The 23,709-nt window shown below is 37.0% G+C and overlaps 1 protein-coding gene and 1 pseudogene across 1 annotated transcript in view; both read left to right on the top strand.

The window, feature by feature from the left end:
* DNAH12 (dynein axonemal heavy chain 12) overlaps positions 1 to 23,709 on the top strand; it is a 234,256-nt gene that overhangs the window by 63,389 nt on the left and 147,158 nt on the right. Inside the window, exons 18-22 of the mRNA XM_037040727.1 lie at positions 12,191 to 12,376; positions 13,065 to 13,265; positions 18,258 to 18,452; positions 20,072 to 20,193; positions 20,289 to 20,571. Of these exons, the coding sequence (XP_036896622.1) occupies positions 12,191 to 12,376; positions 13,065 to 13,265; positions 18,258 to 18,452; positions 20,072 to 20,193; positions 20,289 to 20,571 (987 nt within the window). The remainder of the gene's footprint in view (positions 1 to 12,190; positions 12,377 to 13,064; positions 13,266 to 18,257; positions 18,453 to 20,071; positions 20,194 to 20,288; positions 20,572 to 23,709) is intronic.
* On the top strand, positions 8,329 to 9,685 carry LOC118983610 (non-POU domain-containing octamer-binding protein-like; annotated as a pseudogene).

The raw sequence follows: 23,709 nt of genomic DNA, 5'->3' as shown, positions 1-23,709 counted from the left end.
TCCTGGGGAATATGATGGCAAGCAAAACAGATGATGGTGATGAAAACTGGAAGGCTCAAATCAAAGTCCTTAATAATCAAAATGGAAAGTTGGGTATTTTATGTTCCTCCAATTTTTAAAAAATTTACTTTATTAAATTATTATTATTTACCAAAAAACCTATCTTGTCATACAAAGATAAAAGCAAATGTGTCAAATATTTTATTTTACTTTACTTACTGATTAATGAGAGAAGCACTAAGATGGTATGTCTGGTTCAAAGATCATTTGATGAGCTGAGTATTTATAGGCAACTTAATAAAGGGATGTTAGAAAAAGATTGATAGTATTAATTGGTTAGGGTTGTACAGGACAGTATACCGTAACAATAGGCCATTATACTATTTGAAGTTCTCTTTTTGCTTAGGCAGAAATTACTTGCTATACTGGACAAAAGCCTACAAACTAATGTAATTTCACAAAATCTGGGACTTTAAGTATTAAACACTGAGTTGAACAAAGTACATTCTTTAAACAGTTAAATTTTCCTTAGGTGGCCCCTGACCTCATATGACATTGAAAGAACATGCCACATACCTATTTTTGCCTCCCCCCAAGTTAAAAAAAATTAAATTATAGTTGACATACAATATTAAATTAGTTTCAGGTGTACAGCATAGTGATTCTATATTTACATACCTTACAATGTGATCACCACCGTAACTCAACCATCTGCCATTGCACAAAGTTATTACGGTATTATTGACTAAATTACCTGTGCTATACATTATGTCCCTGTGACTTATATATGTTATAGCTGGAAATTTGTACCTTTTATTTCCATTCATGTTTTTTAAACTATCTCTTCACCTCCATCCTCTCTGACAATATCAATTTGTTCTCTGTATCTGCACCTGTTTCTGTCTTTTTTGTTTTGTTTTGTTTTGTTTGTTCATTTGTTTTTTAAGTCATGTATGTGAAATCATATGGCATTTATCTTTTTTTGTGTCTGACTTTTTTTACTCAGCATAATACCCTCTAGCTCCATCCATGTTGTTACAGGTGCCAAGATTTTTTTTTTTATTACCGAGTAATAATATTCCATTGTATACCACCACTTCTTTATCCATCCATCGATGGACACCTGGGTTGCTTCCAAATCTTGGCTATTGTAAATTAAGCTTCAGTGAACATACAGGGGGTTCAAATGTCTTTTAGAATTAGTGTTTTTGTTTTCTTTAAATAAATGCCCAGGGATGGAATTGCAGGGTCATATAGTAGTTCTATTTTTCATTTTTTGAGGATCCTCCATACTGTTTTCCATAGTGGCTGCATCAATTTACAATCCTACTGACAGTGCACAAAGGTTCCCACTTCTCCACATCCTTGCCAATACTTGTTATTTGTTAACTTTTTGATGACAGCCATTCTGAAAGGTATGAGGTGATATTTCATTGTAATTTTGAGTTATATTTCCCTGATGATTAGTGATGTTGAACATCTTTTCATATGTTGTTGGATACCTGTATGTCATCTTTGGAGATATGTCCTTTCAGGTCATCTGCCCAATTTTTAAGTCAGATTGTTTTTTATTTTGAGTTTATGAGTTTTTAAAATATATTTTGGATATTAATTCCTATCATATATGCTATTTGCAAATATATTCTCTCATTCAGTAGGTTGTCTTTTTGTTTTGTTGATTGCTTTTTTTTGCTGTGCAAAAACTCTTGAGTTTGATGTAGTCCCATTTGTTTATTTTTGCTTTTGTTGTCCTTGCTGGGAAGATATATAAAAAAAATTGCTGAAGCTGATGTCAGAGTGTTTACTGCTATGCTTTCTTCTAGGAGTTTTATGGTTGTGTGTTTTTACATGGAAGTCTTTAATCCATTTTGAGTTTATTTTGTATATGGTATAAGAAAGTGGTCCAGATTGAGTTTTTGCATTTATCTATCCAGTTTTCCCAACACCATGTATTAAAGAGACTGTTGTTTTCTCATCTGTATTTTTGCCTTCCTTGTTGTAAATTAATGGAACATAAATGTGAGGGTTTATTTCTGGGCTCTCTATTGTGTTCCACTGATCTGTGTGTCTGTTTGTGTGATGGTGCCATACTGTTTTGATTACTATATTTGAGTAGTACAGTTTGAAATCAGGAAGTGTGCTTCCTCTAACTTTGTTCTTTCTCAAAATAGATTTGGCAATTTGGGGCTTTTGTGGTTTCATATAAATTTTAGGATTCTTTGTTCTAGTTTTGTGCAAAAACATGCCATTAGTATTTTGATAGGCATTGTACTGAATCTTTGAATGCTATGGTTATTCAAAAAATATCCTCCTAGCCCATGACCACAGTATATCCTTCCATTTATTTATGTTGTCTTTAATCAATCAATTAATTAATTAATTAATTGTTTTTTAGAGAGAGGGGGAGGGAGGGAGAAAGAGAGAGAGAGAGAAACATCAGTGTGTGGTTGCCTTTTGTGTGCCCCCAACTCGGGATCTGGCCTGCAACCTAGGCATATGCCCTGACTGGGAATCAAACTGGTAACCCTTTGCTTCGCAGTTAGGTGCTCAATCCACTTAGCCACACCAGCCAGAATATTTGTGTTATCTTTAATTTCTTGCATCAGTGTCTTACAGTTTTCAAAATAGAGATCTTTTATCTTCTTGGTTAATTTATAGTAGGTTTTAAAATTATTTTTGATGCAACTGTAAATGGGACTGTTTTCTTAATTTCTCTTTATGATAGTTTGTTATTATCATTAATATCTGTTGTGAAATCTAAAATTTGGGGAACCAGTATTCTATAATATTGTGCTGGAAACAAAGTTGGTATTGGCTAATGTTGCCTGATTGTTTTCATTTCTGGAAAAATATTTTATGTACTTAAACTTTTATCATAAGTTTACTGTTTTTTCCCTTTGTTTTGGCTTACTTTAAAAAAAAAGACTTGTTGAGATATAATACACACATCACAAAGCTCCCTTTTTAAAGTGCAGTTCAGTGCTTTCTTAGAATGCTCACAGAGTTGTGCAAACATCATCAATATCTAATCTGAGAACATCTTCACCACTTCAAAAAGTGAGCCCATGATCACTAGCAATTGCTCTATTCCCTCCTTCTCCCAGGCCTTGGCAGCTACTAATCTACTTTCTGTCTACGAATTTATCTTTTCTAGACATTTCATGTAAATGGAATCATACAGTATGTGGCCTTTGTGACTTCTCTTACTCAAAGTTTGTCCATGTTGTAACTTGTATTATACTTCATTCTTTTTTATAGTTAATTCTGAAATATGTATTTTATTTTTAATAAATGTTCTTTCTTAAATCATTTTTTATTGTTCTATCACAGTTGACCCAATTTTTCCCCCTTTGCCCTCCTCTACCCATTCCATCCCCTGCTCCCACAGTCAATTTCCCCCCAGTTGTCCATGTCAGTGGGTCATTCGTACATGTTCTTTGACTAGTCCCTTCCACCATTATCCCCCTCCCCACTCCCTTCTGGTCACTGTCAGTTTGTTCCATGTTTCCATGCCTGCGGTTCTATTTTGTTGGTTAATTTGTCTTGTTTATTAGATTACTCTTATAGGTGAGATCATACAGTAGTTGCCTTTCACTGCCTGGCTTATTTCACTTAGCATAATATTCTCCAGTTCCATCCATGCTGTTATAAAAGGAAGGACTTTCTTCTTTATTTCTGCTGTGTAGTATTCCATTGTGTAAATGTACCACAGTTTTTTTTATCCACTCATTTACTGATGGGCACTTAGACTGTTTCAAACACTTGCTATTGTAAGTAGCACTGCTATGAACATAGGTGTACATATGTTTTTTTGAATTGATGATTTGGGATTCTTAGGGTATATTCCCAGTAGTGGAATTATTGAATCAAAAAGCAGTTACATTTTTGGGGGGGGCGTTGAGGAAATTCCATACTGTTTTCCACATTGTCTATACCAGTCTACATTCCTACCAACAGTGTACAAGGGTTCCCTTTCTTCCACATCCTTGCCAGCACTTGTTTTTTGTTACATCAAACTAAGAAGCTTCTGCACAGCTTAAGAAACCATCATCAAAATGAAAAGATAACCAACTGTATGGGAGAACATATTTGTCAATAGTATATTGGACAAGGGTTTCATCTCTGACCTATATAAAGAACTCATATGGCTCAACACCAGAAAAACTAACAACCCAATTGAAAAATGGGTAAAGGACCTGAACAGGCACTTCTCTAAGGAGGACATACAGATGGCCCATACACATATGAAAAGATGCTCAACATCTCTAATGATCAGAGAGATGTAAATTAAAACCACAATGATGTATCACCTCATATCTATCAGGGTGGCCATCATTAACAAATACTTCATTCTATTTTATTGATGAATAATATTATATTGTATGGATATATTACATTTTGTTTATTTATCCACTTGATGAACATTTATATTTTTTACATTTTTTAGCTACTATGAATAATGCTGCTTTGAATATTCATGTACAAGTTTTCATGTGGGCAGATATTTCTTTATTTTTTAAATATTTTATTGTTTGTGCCATTACAGTTGTCCCAATTTCCCCCATTTGCCCCTCTCCACCTTGCCCCCTCACACTCCCTCAGGCAATCCCCACACCATTGTCCATAGGTCAGTCACGCATATATGAGTATATTTTTTGGCTAATCCCTTCACCTTCTTTTAACCACTCCTCCTCTGCCCTCCCTCTTATAGCCGTCCATCTGTTCCATGTTTCTATACTTATGATTCTATTTTGCTCATTAGTTTATTTTGTTCATTAGATTCTACATATAAGTGAGATCATATGGTATTTGTGTTTGAATGACTAGCTTATTTCACTTAGCAAAAGTAAATGGCATTGTTTTCTTAGTGTCTCTTCATATATATATATTATAATATATAATATATAATATATATAATATATATATAATTGTTGATATATAAAAATGCCATTGATGTTTAGTATTGAATTTGATCCAGCTACTTTGCTGAAATCATTAATTAGGTCAAGTAGGTTTTTGGTGGAGTGTATAGGGTTTTCTTTGTACAATATAATGTCTGAGAATGATAGTTTTACTTCCTTTCAAATTTAGATGCCTTTTATTTTTTCTTCTGATCTGATCTCTGTGGCTAGGATTTTCAGTACTATGTTGAAATACAGTAGTGAAAGTGGACTTCCCTGTCTTGTTCCTGATCTTAAGGGAAATGTCTTTAGTTTTTGCCCCTTGAGTATGTTGGCTGTAGGCTTTTTGTATATAGTCTTTATTACATTGAGGTATGATCCCTCTTTTCCTACTTTGCTGAGAGGTTTTATCATAAATGGGCAGTGGATTTTATCAAATACTTTTTAGCATCTATTGATATGATCATGTGTTTATGTGATATATCACATTTATTGATTTGCAAATATACCAACTTTGCATCCCTAGGATAAATCCCACCTGGTCATGATGTATGATTTCATTTTTGTATTGCTAGATCCAGTTTGCTAATATTTTGTGAGAATTTTAGCATCTATGTTCATCAGGGATATTGGCCTATAATTTTCTTTCTTTTGTGTGTCTTTATCTGATTTTAGAATTAGAACGATACTGACTTTGTAAAAAGAGCTTGGCAGTCTTCCTGCCTCCTGAATTTTTGGAATAGTTAGAAGGATAGGTGTTAGTTCTTCTTTACATGATTGGTAATAGCTTGTGAAGCCATCTGGTCCAGGGCTCTTGTTTGCTGGGAATTTTTTTTGATTACTGCTTCAATTTCATTAGTTGTTATTGGACTGTTCAGGTTTTCTGCTTCTTCCTGATTTAGTTTTGGGAAATTGTATGTTTCTAGGAATTTATCAATTTCACCCAGGTTGTCCAATTTCTTGGCATAGTTGTTCATAGTATTTTCTTACAATCCTTTGTATTTCTGTACTGTCAGTTGTTACTTTTCCACTTTCATTTCTGATTTTATCTATTTGGGTCCCCTCCTTTTTTTCTTGATGAGTCTGGTTAAAGGTTCATCAATTTTGTTTATCTTTTCAAAGAACAAGCTCCTGGATTCATTGATCTTTTGAATTGCTTTTTAGTCTCTGTGTCACTTATTTCCACTCTGATGTTGATTATTTCCTTCCTTCTACTCACTGAGCTTTGTTTGTTATTGTTTTTCTAGTTCTTTTAGGTGTAGAGTTAGATTGTTTATTGGAGATTTTTCTTGCTTCTTGAGGTAAGCCTGTAATGCTATGAAATTCCTCTCAGGACTGCTTTTGTTGTGTCCCATAGGTTTTGGTTTGTTGTGTGTTCATTTTCATTTGCTTCCAGGTAATTTTTGATTTCTTCCTTGATCTCATTGGCAATTTATTCATTATTTAATAACATGCTATTTAGTCTCCACGTATTAGAATATTTTGAGTTTTTAACTTAAGGTTGGTTTCTAGTTTAATGCCATTGTGATTCAAAAAAGTGCTTGATATGACTTAAATTTTCTTTAAGTAGTTAAGACTTATTTTGTGTCCTAACATGTGGTCTGTCTTTGAGAATGATCCATGTGCGCTTCAGAAGAATGTGTATTCTGCTGCTTTTGAAGAAATGTTCTGTAAATATTAATTAAGTTCATTCAATCTAATGCATCATTTAAGGTCACTGTTTCTTTGTGGTTTTGTCTGGAAGATCTATCAGTTGGTCACAGTGGTATGTTAAAATCCCCTACTATGACTGTATTGCTGTCAATATCTTCCTTGAAGTCCACTGACATTTTCTTTATATACTTAGGGACTCCTATACTGGGTGCATATATGTTTACAAGGGTTATTTACTCTTGTTGCATCAATCCCCTTAGTATTCTTTGTCTATTCCTATGGTCTTTGTTTTGAAGTCTATTTCATCAGATATAGGTATTGCTACCCTAGCTTTTTCTTTTCACCTCCATTTGCAGGGTATATAATTTTTTCCATCTTTTCACTTTTAGTCTGTGTAAATCTTTTGTTCAGAGGTGGGCTGTGGGCCTGTGTTTCACTTCTCTTGGATATATTCCTAGGAATGGAATTGCAGGAGCATGGTAATTCTATTGTTTACTTTTGATGGTATTGCCAGACTGTTTCAAGGTAGATGTTCTCTAATACATTTCCACCAGCAATGCATGGTGGGGTGTTCCAGTTTATAAACAGTCTTGTTAGTACTTGTTATTGTCTATATTTTTTTATTACAGCCATCCCAGTGGGTGTGAAGTGGTACCTTGTAGTGGTTTTTTGTTTGTATTTACCTGCTAACTAGTGATGTTGAGTATCTTTCCAGGTGCTTATTGGCCATTTGTATGTGTGTTTGTTTTTGAGAAATATCTGTCCAACTCCTTTGCCCCTTCTTAAATTAGATTATTTGTCTCATTACTTAATTGTAGAGTTTTTATATATTCTAAACACAAGTCCCTTATTAGATAGATAATTTATGAAAATTTACCATTTATTTTATGAATTACATTTTAATTTTTTGATGGTGTGTTTTGAAACGCAGTTTTAACTTTTGATCTGTCACTTATTATTCTTTTGTTGCTTGTGATTTTGTGTCATGTCTAAAAACTATTGCTAAATCCATGATTATTTGCACATATTTTTCTTCTAAGAATATTTTATTCTTAATTCTTACATTTAGATCTTTGATCCATTTTTCCTGAGGACATTTTGCCATTGCTTTTAGAGAGGAAGACAGAGAAAGAGAGAAAGAGGGAGGGAGAAAGAGAGAGAGAGAAACATTGATGTGACAAAGTAACATGAATTGGTTGCCTTTTCATAGGTGCCCTGAATCAAAGATTGAACCTGCAACCTGGGCGTGTGTCCTGACTGGGAATTGAACCTGTGGCCTTTTGGTCTATGAGACAACAGTCCAACCAACTGAGCCACACCGGCCATGGCCTTGATCCATTTTGATTTAATTTTTGTGTGTGATATGAGATAGGGGGTAACATATGTGGAAATATAGCTATCCAAACAACATTTATTTAAAAGACTATTCTTTCCCATTAAATTTTTTTGGTACTTTTCTTGAAAATCAGTTGACTGTAAATGTGAGGGTTTACTTCTGGACTCCCAATTCTATTCCATTGATCTGTATGTCTGTCTTTATGTTAGTGCCATATTGATTCAATTACTATGGTCTTGTAATGTGTTTTGAAATTTGTAAGAATGATACCTCCAATTTGATTCTTCTTTTCAAAGATTGTTTCGGCTATTCTGGATTCCTTCTATTTTCATATGAATTTTATGATAAGTTTATCAATTTGTGTAAAAATATAGTCAGCTAGGGGAGATAGTCGAGGCTACACAATGTCACCCTTACTCTAAGGAAAGAGTAGTTTCAATGCAGAAAAATGAAACCTTTAACTTGGAGAAGCAAAACCATACTCCAAGGAAGCACCATCAACATCAGCAGCAGCAGCAACAGCAGAACCCACTGCTTCTTCCAATACCTGCAAATGGGCAACAGGCCAGCAGCCACAATGAGGGCTTATTGTTTCCCTGAAGAATTTTAGTAACCCAGGAGAGAAGACTTTCACCTAACATAGCCATCTCTTTGTGTGCAAGCTTCCTCCTGACATCACTAAAGAAGAAATGAGGAAGCTTAAAAATGTGGGAAGACGGACAGAGTATTCATTCATAAGGTCAAGGGCTTCAGCTTTATTTGCTTGAAACACAAACCTTTACAGAAGTTGCTAAAGTGAAGGTGGACAGACAACATGCCACTTCGTGGAATGCAGCTGTATGTGTGTTTGGCATGTCATAGTACATTTCTTATGCTCCAAAACCTTTTTTGGTGTGGGTCCAACACACTGCTGAAGGAAGCCTTTTATGTGTTTGGCCAGATGGAGAGTAGTGTAGTCATTGTGGATGACTGAGGAAGGCCCTCAGAAAAAAATCATCGTTAAGTTCTTGGGGAAGCTGATGCTCAGAAAGCTCTGGACAGATGCAGTGAAAGCTCCTCCCCACTAAACACATTTTGTTGCCCTGTAACTGTGGAGCCCATGACCAGTTAGAGGATGAAGAGGGGGTTCCAGGGAAGCTGGTTAGTATAAAGAGCTGGCAATTTCACAAGGAGCAAGAACAGCTGCCCATATTTGCACACCAGTGTGCTTTTGAGCATGAGTGTGTCATGTACTGAAAGGTAGTCATTGAGATGGAGAAGCAATACCAGGATCGAGTGGACCTCTTCATCAAGGAAACTCATGAGAAACTGGAGATAAAGATGGAGGATGCTCACCATGAACAACAGATCATGATAATGAGAGAATTTGCTGAGGTTTTAAGAACTTTGGAGGATGAAAAAACTACATTACTAAGATATACAAAAAACAGAAGCAACTGGATCTCAGGCAGGAAAGGACCATAGGTGACATGAGGGGGAGATGCAGTAGCAATAGGAAAAAATGATGCAGTGACAGCAGAAAGGATTCAAGGGAACGTTCTCTGACATGAGAGGTATGGGTGAACCAGATGATGATGGTAGGTGCAATAGGCATAATGAACAGAGGCACAGTGCTATACTCCTGTGGTAGCTGGTACCTCAACTCCAACCAGGACCTGCCACTGTGATGCTGGATGGAATCTTGGAGTTGACCTCACCAACAGATGAATACTTTGACCAACCTGCTACAATGGAAGGAATTGGGGCAATTGGTAGAACCCTTGCTGCATTTGACCCTGCAACCCTCCTGAGGTGACCCATTCACCTTCCTGAGGCTGAGTTTGTTCCAACCATATGCTCCTGATCCCAGCAACATTATAAGGTCTAGTTTCCAAAAATCCTAAAAGAAGGGATCTTTCTGAACTGACCAGAATTCTGTACTGGAAATGTTAGATTCCTGCCAATAGCTAGGTCTCCCCTACCTGTACTTCTCTAGGGAGTATGCTGGAGGCAGAGGGCAACGAAGAGTTGTTCTTGTTTTTTTTTTTTTTTAACAAATCCTCTGTGGGATATTGTTTAACTAATCAAATCTGTATAGTGCATTATTGAAATCTCATGTGATTGTTGAGGCCCTGTGGGGAAACATGGCTACATGGATCCAGTTAGAGACCCATTAATCTTGATCATTTCATTCCTTGTCCACCCTTTTCTATGTTCTTTCTCATTTTTATAACCCACCCCCAAACTCAGAGACACTGACACATATTTCACAAAAATCAAACAGCACTTAATGGGCCCATTCACACTCAGGTATGAATTCAAGCAAATGTCCACAGAGGTCACAGACAACTTACGTAAGGTTCTATAGTATTATTAGTCGAATGATTCCTGGTATATAACGTGATCATTTTACAAAGCAAGCTGACTTCCAGTTCACCCGAGGAGGGTTGAGCCTGTATTATCTGAAAGGAAGTTTTTGCATAGATAAGTGAGACTATTAAATTGTTTACTGCTTTGGATTATGCAACTCTTAACAAGCATGTGCCAAGTGGCTACAAGCCACCCACACCATTTGGCTATTTATAACAAGCCTCATCGCCTTTTGGGTATAGAGATCTACTCTTTTGCTATTGCTTCTGTCCATAGGGTCCCTTAGTAAACTCTTGATGTAATTCTGGAGTTGTCAGCCTTTTTCTTGGGTAAGGACAACCAGGAATGTCACTTTTGTGTCATGATATTGCAATTCATAGCTGTTGTTGCTAGGCCTAGTACAATCTTGGGTACAAGGTTGCTGTATGCTGAGGATCTGACAGTATCTGTTAGTTTTGCGTTTACTAGGTAGTTATGCTATGCATTTTTTACTGTATTTTATTGCTGTTTTATTTCTCTCCGATACCGTTGGAGTTTTCTGAGAAATGGAGCAGTAATGTAGAATGAATTTATTAAAATACATTTTAAACCTTAAGAAAAAGAAGCTGGGATTTTGATAGGGATTGCATTGAATCTGTAGATTGATTTGGGAAGCATTGCCATCTTAACGGTATTAATTCTTCCAATATATAATCATGGGGTGTCTTTCCATTTATTTAGGTTTTCTTTAATTTCTTCTAACAATTATTTGTAATTATCAGTGTTCCAGTCTTATGCATCTTTTATACTTCTTGATTATACATGGGATTTCCCCCTTACTTTCAATTGTGCTTGTGTTATCTTATACTATATATTTCTACATATAACATGTATAACAACTTTGTAATTCCATAATAATGCAACAATTTTAATTACCATAGTTTTATCATCTACTTCAATATCCTATAGAACATTTACCCCTCTTCTTTTCACTCATAATTTTCCTGGCTATTTTTACATGTTTATTTGTGCAGATGAACTTTAGAATATTTTTGTTAGTTTGTCTCTCCCTTCCAAATCTATTTGGGATTTTGATTATACTCATTAAATTTATTAAATAATTTTTAAGGATTAAATCATTTTACTGCCATTGTTGGGCAGGTGGGCAGGCAGTGACAAGCCTTAGTAGGGAGGGCAGACACCAGCTGGATCAAGAGGGGAGGGGCAGAGAGCCCCGAGACAAGGCATTGGAGAGGAAGCTAAGCAAAGAAGTCTTTATCTCACTACTCTTATAAGGGACCTTACAAGTCACTCAGGAATATCTTTGGGCCATTAAAGGATAGGTCCACCTGCTCAAGGCTCTGGGCCTAGAGCCAGAAGTTGCTGCATTCCAGGTTAGAAAGGGTGCTCTTCTGGAGATTTAGCTTCCTTAAAGGTTCCTGGCTACTGTTACTGTTCTAATGATTGGCTTCAGAGCTAGGTGAAGGAAGAGATGTGGCAAAGGTGGCAGCCAGGAGTAGCTTAGACTCAAGGACATGAGTAAGACTCTTACTCATAGCCTGTGACAGAGGTCTGTCTCCTGACATCTTGTGCCCTTCCTCCCCCAGCTCAAGACAACTGACACACAGCACAGAAAAGGCCACAATGTCAGATTGAAATAGGGAATACTAAGGGTAAGGATGTAATATCTGACCAAAATTGCACCTCTGGGACTAGTCAGGGGAGAGGCATTCTTGGGGAACTGGGGGAAAAATGGGATACCCTGATGTATCCAGATCAGGAGGGAGTTGAAAGTGCTGAATCTTGGCCGAGACCTCCTCAAACACAGGATAGTGTCACCATCACACTGAACCACTACCAGCTACTACTGCCACCACTGGGTTCAAACCCTCCAGTATATGTTAAATATTTTAAGTGTATGTGTATGGAAGTCAAATGAATGACTCGTTACTGTTTATATTTTTACCATTAGGAAAATATTCCTACTGTTTCCATCCTATGCAATCCAGGAATGAGACCACGCCACTGGAAGCAGATTTCAGAAATTGTAGGCTATGACTTGACGCCAGACTCTGGAACTACACTGAGAAAAATTTTAAAATTAAACCTGACACCATACTTGGAACAATTTGAAGTGATAAGTGCAGGTGCAAGCAAGGTAAGTATGATGATCAACTGAAATACTTTATTTAATGAATTGGTTAATCAAGTAATTATAATTTTGTTGTGGTTAAATATCTAGTACTGGATAGCAGTGGGAGGAGATGGAGGAAAGTGATACAATACCACCAGTCTTCTCACACCCTCCACCCCCACAAAATGTGTACTTCCATCCTGACTTCTTGCCTGAATCTAGACTAGAAATGGCTCCTTTGACCTCTTCTTAATTCTACCACATTCTGATATGCATGGAGGATATGCTAGTCTTGATATATGACTTCTTCATTAAGCATATTGGGTGGATGTATGTGTGGCTTGTGGTCTGTTGTGTATGTCTAGCAGAGTAAGTATAGTCCTCTAGGGTTCCTGAAATACACAGAAAGCATCTCCAGATTATAGACTGGAGAAAAGCCACTTTAGGGAGAGCTCTGGAGGTATTTTATTCTGTTGTTTATTTTAGTACTGACAGTAGTAGTCTTCATAGCAAGTGAATTTTTTTAAACTACATTATCATTCTCCTTAGGAATTTTTTAATTGTTTAAAAAACTTTCCGAACTTAGAGACAATAGCAGTGTAACTACAGATTATTTTAAGACATATACTTACTGAATTTACTAAGGAAAGTCAATATAGTAAATAAGATTCTCTTTTCACCATCTCATTCATTCTTCTTTCCTCCATTTTAGGAATTTTCACTAGAGAAGGCTATGCATACAATGATAGGAACTTGGGATGATATTGCGTTTCATATAAGTCTCTATCGTGAAACTGGAGTCTGCATTCTTTCTTCAGTAGATGAGATTCAGGCTCTTCTTGATGATCAAATTATAAAAACTCAGACAATGAGAGGCTCGCCTTTCATTAAACCATTTGAAAAAGAGATCAAGGTATGTTAAACAGGATAGTTCCTGGTCATTTGTAAAAATTGCAATACTAACTACATATATACTTTTTTGGAAATAAGTCAGTTTGATAGATACCTTTGGAGAAATACAGGGACGGATATTTGAAATTAATGTGGAACTATATAGAACAGATTTGAGACATTACCTGTAATGATTTTAAAAGAACAAATTATATTTTATTAGAAGAAATTTCCAACTACAATACTTGACTTGGAAGAAAAAGTTGGTATTATTTATTCTAAGTCTAAACATCCTAGCCCCTGTTCCATGCTATATCCTTATAACTTGTAGCGGAGTTCTACATACCAGACTTTAATTATATTTCTGAACAACTAGTTTGAGGGTCTTTTAGATTAATTGATGAATTATTTTCCACTTGAAGAAAAACAAGTGATATTTGAGATTCTAAGATAATTTGATATCCTTATAGTTGATGTGGGTAAATACACAAAGCAAACAAATTTTAATAACTAATACTTTCATAGGTAGTATCAAAATTCTAACTGGGACTATATATAATGGGGAAAAGACAAATAACAAATGGATTTTTTCCCCTTATATTTCTTGATTTCTAACTATGTGCCAGGTATGACTCTAGGGGCTTTACATTTATCAGTCAAGGCAGGTACTTTTATTATCTGTATTTATAGATAAAGACACCAAAGCATAGGAAAGTAAATAATTTACCCAAGTTTACCTAGCTAATAAATGAAACAGAGCTGGAATTCAAATCAAGGTAGTCTGGTTTTAATTTAGATATAAATAGTGTTTTTTTATCCTCCCCCAAGGACATGCATGTTGGTTTTAGAGTTAGGGGAAGAAACGGAGAGAGAGGGGTAAAGACACATTGATGTGAGAGAGAAAAATTGTTTGCCTTTCATACGTACCCCAACCATAACCAAACCTGCAACCTAGGTATGTGCCTTGACAGGGAATTGAACCAGTGACCTTCTGGTTTATGGGACAGCTCTCCAACCAAGCCACACCAGCCAGGACATAGTAGTGTTCATATAAAAGACCTCGCTTTCAATATTTAGAGGAGACAAAGAGCTGTGTTCTTCTAAAAGGACATAATGTTTCGCATTTTCTATTGAATCAGGCTGGCCTAAGCTCTCCTGATAACATATTATGTCTTTTGCAAAAATTTCTCGTCTAACAAGGGAACATTTACAAGACCGATTTAAAAGCCCTTTTAGAGCTTTAAAAACAACTAAAATATTAGGCTTAATTTTTTAATATATAGGATCATAGGGCACACATTTAAGAACCAAAGAGAGATTATATGAATGACTTCAACTAATGAAATATCTTTTTAAAAATATTTTATTTATTTATCCTTAGAGAGAGGCAAAGCTGGCCCACAATCCAGGCATGTGCCCTGACTGGAAATTGAACTGGAAACCTTGTAGTTCACAGTCTGGCACTCCATCCACTGAGCCACACCAGCCAGGGCTGAAATATCTCATTGATTCTAGCAGATATCAGAAATTATAGGCTATGACTTGACCTGACTAAGGAAACTTTTTCTGTTTTTGTTTGTTTTTTCCTAAGTTGTGTTATAGACCAGGGATTTTCAACCTGGCACTAAAGACATTTTACACTGAATAATTCTTTGTTGTGAAGTTCAGCAGCATATTTGGATTCTATCCAGTAGATGTTAGTAGCACCCTCATCCCTTCAGTTGCTAACAAGTGAACATGTCTCCAGGCATTGTCAAATGTCCCTTGAATTAGGGGACAAATTAGCTCCTAGGTTGATAACCATTGCTTTAGATAAAGATATGAGGGGGGACTCCTCAAAACTGGAATTTATTTATAAAAACTTGTATATTTATTCTTACACGTTTAAGCTTCAGTCACCTTCAAAGTACTCTCCATTTAATGCAATACACCTATCAAGACTTTTTTCTACTGATCAAAACAGTTTTTGAACTCATTGATTTTGATGCCTTTTGGTGCTTCTGCCATTTTTTTGTTTCACCTCTTTTATATTCACAAAATGTTTCCCTTTTTAATTAATATATATATTTTATTGATTATACCATTATAGTTGTTCTATTCCCCCCTTCATTCCCCTCCACCCGCACACCCCCTCCCCTGCCCTTCTCCCCCTCCTTAGTTTATAACCATGGGTCTCAAGTTCTTTTTTTTTTTAAGATTTTATTTATTTATTTATCTTTAGAGGGGAAGGAGAGAGGGAGAGAAACATCAATGTATGGTTGCCTTTCCAGCGTCCCCTGCTGGGAGTTGGCCTGCAGGGAACCGGCCTGCAACCCAGGCATGTGCCCTGACTGGGAATCGAACCTCGATCCTCTGGTTCGCAAGTCTGTGCTCAATCCACTGAGCTACACCAGCCAGGGCTCAAGTTCTTTAGATTCTATATTTCCCCTACTATTCTTGCCCTCCCCCCTACCTATTTTCTACCTACCATCTATGCTATTTTCTGTGCCTTCTCCCCCCTTNATTCTCTCCTTCATTTTAATCTTGGCTAATGTAATTATGATGTGCCTTGGTGTGTTCCTTCTTGGGTCCAACTTCTTTGGGACTCTCTGAGCTTCCTGGATTTCCTGGAAGCCTATTTCCTTTGCCAGACTGGGGAAGTTCTCCTTTATTATTTGTTCAAATAAGTTTTCCACTGGTGGCTGTTTCTTTCCCCCTTCTGGTACCCCTATAATTCGGATGTTGGAACATTTAAAGATGTCCTGGAGGTTCCTAAGCCTCTCCTCAATTTTTTGAATTCTCATTTCTTCATTCTTTTCTGGTTGGATGTTTCGTTCTTCCTTCTGGTCCACTCCATTGATTTGAGTCCCAGTTTCCTTTCCATCACTATTGGTTTCCTGTGCATTTCCCTTCATTTCAATTAGTTTAGCCTTCATATGTTCCTCTAATTTGTGACTATAATCAACCAGTTCTGTGAGCATCCTGATGACCAGTGTTTTGAACTGTGCATCTGAGAGGCTGGCTATTTCCTGGTCGCTTAGAGTTATCAACTCTGGGGCTTTGAGTTCTTCTTGAGCCATCTTTTGGACTGTTCATGCCTGTTACGCATGAGGAGCAGAGCCCTAGGTGTTCACCAGAGCAGGGCAACTCAGTCACTGGGTTGTGATGCTGTACATGGGGGCGGGGTCAAAGAGGAGCAATGGCCTCCCGTCTGCCGCTTGCCGCCTCCCGTTGCTGCCGCCGCAGCTGCCACTGTCACCGGGGCCGTGCGTTTCATCCCACTGCATGAGAATGTGCCACCGCCATCAGCCCTCCACCACTGGGTTTGCCCACTCCTGCGCGGTCCGTCTCACTGTGTGCGAATGTGCGACTGAGGTCAGTCTGCCCCGCACCCCGACTGGTTCCGGGCTGCCTGCATGTGTGGGTTGGGGCATCTTTTCTGCCCGACCCTGCTCCGCTGCTGGCTCCACCCCTCTTACCGTCCAGGGTGAACGGTTCATTGTTGTCGGACTTCCGTATAATTCAATTTTCTGTTCTTTGGTTGTGTCTTTGTTCTCCAAACCTTTGTTGTATTCAAACTTGGTTGTGGGAGAAGGCATAGTGTTTCTACCTATGCCTCCATCTTGGTGGAAGTCCAAAATGTTTCCCTTTGAGGACTCCTTTCATCTGGGGAAACAAAAAGATAGTTTATCAGGGTGAGAGTAAGTGGATAGGGAGGGCAGGGCACAAAAGTCATGCCATTTTTGGTGAAAAATTGCTGAACAGCCCTGGCTGGCATAACTCAGTGGATTGAGCGCGGGCCTGTGAACCAGAGGATTGTGGTTCAATTCCCAGTCAGGGCACATGCCTGGGTTGCAGGCCAGTTCCCAGCGGGGGATGCATGAGAGGCAACTACACACTAATATTCCTCTCCCTCTCTCCTTTCCTTCCCCTCTAAAGATGAATAAATAAAATATTTTAAAAAAACGAAACTGCTGAACAATTTGCAAGATGTGGGCAGGTGCTCTAGTAATGCAATGGGCAAAAGTGTTGGAAGAATCTTAAAAAAACACACACAACCCATCATGCAATAAGCAAAAGCTTTGAAAGAACCTTCAAAAAAATTTACTGAAGCTGAGTGCAGCCTCTCACAACAACTCCTGATATGTTTGATACAGTTGAGTTTTTAGAATACTCACCTAGTGGGGGCAGCCTGTATTACAAGGGGCCTGCCCTCCAGAAGGTAACTGTGGTTTTCTGGGGGGGTTCCCACTCATATATTCCTGGATACTTTTTGGACTTGAGGTGGTTTACCCAGGGATTAGAAAATTGGTCTAAATAATTATAGTCATTTCCAGTTGTGAGTTCCAATGATTGAACAAAACTTCATTCCTCCTAGAGTTTTTCTAAACCCATGTGAGATAACCACAAAAGACCTTGAGCTGTTGTGCATTAATTTAAAAATAACAGTAAATTTTATTTTATTTTTTTTCTAGTTCAAACTCATTTTATTCAAATGAAAGATTTATTTTACCATTCACATTTGTTCTAAATGTGCTATATTTTAAAAGTGAAGATGAACTGAAGTAAATTTTATTTTGAGAATGTCATGGAACATTACAGAGGTGTTAAAAACCAAAGTATGGGGATCACCGTGACAATGACTCAGCTTCCTGTTAAAATGAAAAACATTCATCCCACATCTCCAAATTTGGAGGATTTCTTTTGAATCCCAAAACAAGTGTTTTTATTTGTAAGCATTTAGAGTACTTTTGTTCTGAGGCATTGGACAAGCAGCCCAAATAACTCATTTTGGTTTATTGCTTAACTTGACATAAAGGTGTCTAAGTTAATATATATGAAGATAGAATTGAAACAAATTGTGTGTCCAAAGACAATATTGATACTTTCCTTTGAAAAAGCTCTATTTCAATAATGGTTTAGACAAAAGAACATTAAAATAACAGTAAATTTTAAATACATATTGATTGCTATAATTTCTGTTTTTTCTTTAATAACTCAAATTTAATAAATGTACACTATGCTCTTCATTAAGGCCTGGGAGGACCGTTTGATTCGAATACAAGAAACAATTGATGAATGGTTAAAAGTGCAAGCTCAGTGGTTATACTTGGAGCCCATTTTTTGTTCTGAGGATATCATGCAACAGATGCCAGAAGAAGGACGTCAATTTCAGACAGTAGACAGACATTGGAGGGAAATCATGAAGTTTTGTGCGAAAGATCCAAAGGTGTAGTGTTTGTTTTCTCTCTTACAAACAAAGATGAACCTTTGTTTTGAGCTACAAAAAAAAGCGTTTGGTTTTGGTTTTTTTTGGTCATTTTATTTATTTATTTACTTACTTACTTATTTTTAAATTGTTGTTCAAGTACAGTTTTCTGCCTTCCCCCCTCCACCCCTCCCCATGCTTTTTTTCTGATTAAGAGAATAAAACCTGCTTATTGTACACAAACTATAAAGTCTTCTTGGGAGAAGTGTTCAGGTCCTCCATCCATCTTTCAATTGGATTGTTTGTTTGGTGTTGAGTTGTATGTGTTCTTTATGTTTTTTGGATATTAACCCCTTGTTGGATGGTGGAGCTATTTCATATGTACATTTAACTTACTCTATGATGTATACTTACTGCTTCCCTCCTCATGTAAAATAAATAGTGAAATAAAATAAAGTGGAGAGACATACACAAACACACAGGGAGAGAGATGGAGAGGAAAAGACAGAAAGAGAAGAATAAGAAGTGCAGGTGATTCCACTCAATGTTTATATTGCTTGGGAGTGAAGGGAGAAAGGAATCTATAGTTCTCTTAGTTGGTCTCACTTGCTATTTCTCTCTGAGTGAGTATAGCACCTTGTTGAGTATGAATCTAATGTTGAAAGACATACTATGTATTATTCATACACACACTATGCCAAGTCTGTAGATACATGTCTGCTTCTTAAAATCTAGTGTTAAACTTAACAAATAATATGTTTCAATGCTAGATGAAAAAGTAGCTGTGCTGGATTTATTGAGAGTAAATAGTACACTGATATTTATGAGTTGTAAGGATTTGGCCTAATATGTTGACTTTAGAACCTTTGTAAGACATGATTTCTGGCAGATCAAAAGTCAGCAAATTTATTCTGCAAAGGGCCAGATGGTAAATATTTTAGACTTTGTGGGACATTTTTTTTCAACTAGTCGATTCTGTTGTCATTGTAACAAGAAAGCAGCAAGACAATTCATAACTGAATTGATGTGTCTGTGCTACAGTAAGACCATGTACAGACACTGACATTTTCATGTGCCATGAAATATTATTTTAATGTTTTAACCTTTGAGAGTATAAAAATAATGCTTCATTTGCAGCCCATATGAAACCCGGCAGAACAATGTGTGTATATATCAAAACATAAGGTTGTACACCTTAAATATATACAATTTTTATTTGTTAATTATACCTCATAAAACTGAAAAAAGTAAAAACTGGTAGCAAGCTGGAATTATCCAATGGGATATAGTTTGCCCACTCATACATGTAGATTGTTAAGTTTATAGTTGATGGCTGTAAATGTAAAAATTATGTCACGCACCAACTTAACAGACTCTTCCCACATCACTCAAAAGAATATAGGAGAAGTGAAAATATACATGACAGTCATAACTTCTCATTTGTAACTAGTATCTTTGGATTAGAAGAGCTGTGATTTATTGAATTTTAAAAGTTCTCCATTGTAAAACATTTTATGACAAATTTCATGAACCTTTTGACATTTTAACATTTTTGACATGTGATATAGATTAATGTTTAGGTCTTACAATTACAATATCTGGTGTATAAGTGATGAACTGAATGAATATGTCTCTTTTAGGTTCTTGCTGCTACTTCTTTAACAGGTTTACTGGAAAAACTACAGAACTGCAATGAACTTTTAGAGAAAATTATGAAAGGGCTTAATGCATATCTTGAAAAAAAACGACTTTTCTTTCCTCGGTATGATGGATAATCAATTGTGCTCTAATTGAAAGCATTTTCTAAAGTATGATGAATTATAACTAAAGCACTTGTATTTCCATGTTTTTCTTTAGTTTCTTCTTCTTATCTAATGATGAAATGTTAGAGATTTTGTCAGAGACCAAAGACCCACTTAGAGTTCAGCCTCATTTAAAGAAATGCTTTGAAGGCATTGCTAAATTGGAGTTCCTTCCCAATTTGGACATTAAGGCCATGTATAGCTCTGAGGGGGAGCGTGTGGAGCTCATTGCACTTATTTCCACATCTGCAGCACGAGGCGCTGTGGAGAAGTGGCTCATTCAAGTGGAAGATTTAATGCTTCGGAGTATTCATGATGTGATCGCTGCAGCCAGACTGGTGTGTTTCCTAGGACTGGATATATACCTTATATTCTGTAATTGCTCTCTTTTGGGGGTTTTGAATGGGTACCAGTAAATTAACACTTAAATTTCCTACTATTTACAACCATTTATTATTTTATTGCTCTTTATTCGTTTCTAATATTATTATTAAGATAATATTAATAAGAATTGATGATATACATGATTAAGTGCTACAAAAGAAGAATAAAGTGTATTATAGGGGGCAGTTCTAGTGAAATTGAAACTGTGACCCAAAAGATAAGTAGGAATTAACCAAGTAAAGAGCAAATAAAAGAGCATCTTGGTTTCCCATATGAAGTCCCTGTGATCAGAAATAACCTCAAACGTGGGTGTTAAATGTGTAATCTTGTTCCCTTACTGCTGTTTACACTTTATTATTTAAAAAGTTAAAAACTTAAAAAATGAATTGAATGAATATTAAAGGAGGATATATATTTGAAAAAATATAACATGTAGACACTATGCTAATCCAGTTAACTTAATCTTGAGTGAGAAATTTCAGTATATTTCTGTTGGGGGGGGCCACAAAGGAATAGTTGTGCAGTTTTAAAAAGTAATTTTAAAAGCCATTGCAGCCTTATATCTCATTATTCACTTTATGTGAGTGAGGTATCCTTATTCCTTCACCAAAGGGTGAAGAGCCCTGTGAAGCTCATTTTCTTGCAGTGGCTATTCTATTCAGCTTTAGTGTTCCTATAAATAAGCCTTGACTTTTTCATTCTCTTTGCTACTTATGACTCTAAATAAGCTAAAATACATAGGAAAGAATCAACATTTCCTCATGAACGTATTTTTTTAATAAGGATAGAAATTTATCTTCTGTGTACCTAGCAATGGTTCATTTATTCTTTGAATCTCATCCCTCTTTGAAGCTTGTTAGTTTGTCATTTGCATTTACTTTTAAATATTGCTAATCAAAAGGCATTTAATAATAATATATTCATATCCTTAAGTTTATATGTAAAGCGTGTTGAAGATAGTGTTATTATATTAAAGGTGGTGTCATTCACCCTGGCTGGTGTAGCTCAGTGGATTGAGCGTGGGCCTGCGAACCAATCGCAGTTCGATTCCCAGTCAGGGCACATGCTTGGGTTGCAGGCCAGTTTCCAGCAGGGGTCAGTTCCCTGCAGGGGGTGCACCAGAAGCAACCATACATTGATGTTTCCTTCCTCTCACCTTCCCTCCTCCTCTAAAGATGAATAAATAAAATATTTAAAGATGGTGTCATTGTATTAAATTTATGGTTTCTGTTACCCTAATGTTGTTCTGCAGTTAATTTTTTTCCTGCTTATATTTTGGAGCTCCTATTATCATTTACTTTCTTTTTAATATACTTTATTGATTATGCTATTACAGTTGTCCCATTTCCTCCCCTTCATTCCCCTCCACCCTGCACATCCTCTCCCACCCACATTCCCCTGCTTTAGTTCATGTCCATGTGTCATAAGTTCTTCAGCTTTTATATTTCCTATACAATTCTTGCCTTCCCCCTGTCTATTTTCTACCTACCATTTATGCTACTCATTCTCTGTACCTTTTCCTCCTCTCTCCTCCTCCCACTCTCCTATTGATAACCCTCCATGTGTTCTTCATATGTGTGGTTCTATTCTTGTTCTAGTTGTTTGCTTAGTTTGCTTTTGCTTTTGTTTTAGGTGTGGTTGTTAATAACCGTGAGTTTGCTGTCATTTTACTGTTAATATTTTTATCTTTTTTTCCTTAGATAAGTCCTTTTAACATTTCATATAATAAGGGCTTGGTGATGATGAACTCATTTAACTTGTCCTTATCTGAGAAGCACTTTATTTGCCCTTCAATTGTAAATGAAAGCTTTGCTGGGTAGAGCAATCTTGGATGTAGGTCCTTGTATTTCATGATTTAGAATACTTCTTTCCAGCCCCTTCTTGCCTGTAAGGTGTCTTTTCAGAAGTCAGCTGACAATCTGATGGGATCTCCTTTGCAGGTAACTGTCTCCTTATCTCTTGTTGCTTCTAGAATTCTCTCCTTCATTTTAATCTTGGGTAATGTAGTTATGATGTGCTTTGGTGTGTTCCTCCTTGGGTCCAACTTCTTTGGGACTCTCTGAGCTTCCTGGACTTCCTGGAAATCTATTTCTTTTGGCAGATTGTGGAAGTTCTCCTTTATTATGTTTCAAATAAGTTTTCCACTTGTTGCTGTTCCTCTTCCCCTTCTGGTACCACTATAATTCAGATGTTGGAATGTTTAAAGATGTCCTGAAGGTTCCTAAGCCTTTTCTCATTTTTTTTGAATTCTTGTTTGTTCTTTCTTTTCTGTTTGGTTGTTTCTTTCTTCCTTCTGGTCTACTCCATTGATTTGACTCCCAGTTTCCTTCCCATCACTATTGGTTCCCTGTTAATTTTCCTTTATTTCACTTAGCATAGCCTTCATTTTTTTCATCTAATTTGCAACTAAATTCAACCAATTCTGTGAGCATCCTGATCACCAGTACTTTGAACTCTGCATCTGGTGGGTTGGCTGTCGTTTCATCACTTAGTTGTATTTGTTCTGGGACTTTGATCTGTTCTTTCATTTGGGCCATTTTTTTCTTTGTCTTGTCATACCTGTTATGTATGAAGGGTGGAGCCTTAGGTGTTCACCATGACAGGGCAACCCACCTCATTGGGTTTTGATGCTGTATGTGGGGGAGGGGCCAGAGAGGGAACAATAGCATTTGCTCCGTTCTCTCTGGGGTTTCAGTCCTTTCTGCTGCTTCCCCCAAACAAACTGGGCCTTTCTGGTGCTGATTGCCGGGCAGTGGGTTTGTGTGTGTTCTAGGACCCTGTGGGTCTCTCCAATGAACTCTCCTGTGAGGCTGGGAGTCTCTCCTGCGGCCTCAACCCCCACAGGTGTTTTCAGTCAGTGTTTTGAGGCTTTATTTCCCTGCACTGGGACCCTGAGTTTCAGGGTCTGTCTCGCTCCCCAGTTTCACTTGGTTTATCTGCATGCAAATGTGAGACATCCTGGTGTGCCAGCCACCTTGCATGCCTCGCTGGTTTTGCCCAATGCCACCCTGAGCCCAGGGTCTGCAAGCCACCGCTTCTTTTTGCCTCGACCCCTCATTGCCCTGCTGCATGACTCTGCCCTTGCCTACTGG

This window comes from Sturnira hondurensis, unplaced genomic scaffold (assembly GCF_014824575.4).
Source record: "Sturnira hondurensis isolate 20B ecotype Veracruz unplaced genomic scaffold, ASM1482457v3 Scaffold0002840, whole genome shotgun sequence".
Taxonomy (NCBI): domain Eukaryota; kingdom Metazoa; phylum Chordata; class Mammalia; order Chiroptera; family Phyllostomidae; genus Sturnira; species Sturnira hondurensis.
The sequence above is the reverse complement of the archived record's forward strand: the minus strand, read 5'-3'. Positions and strand labels throughout refer to the sequence as shown.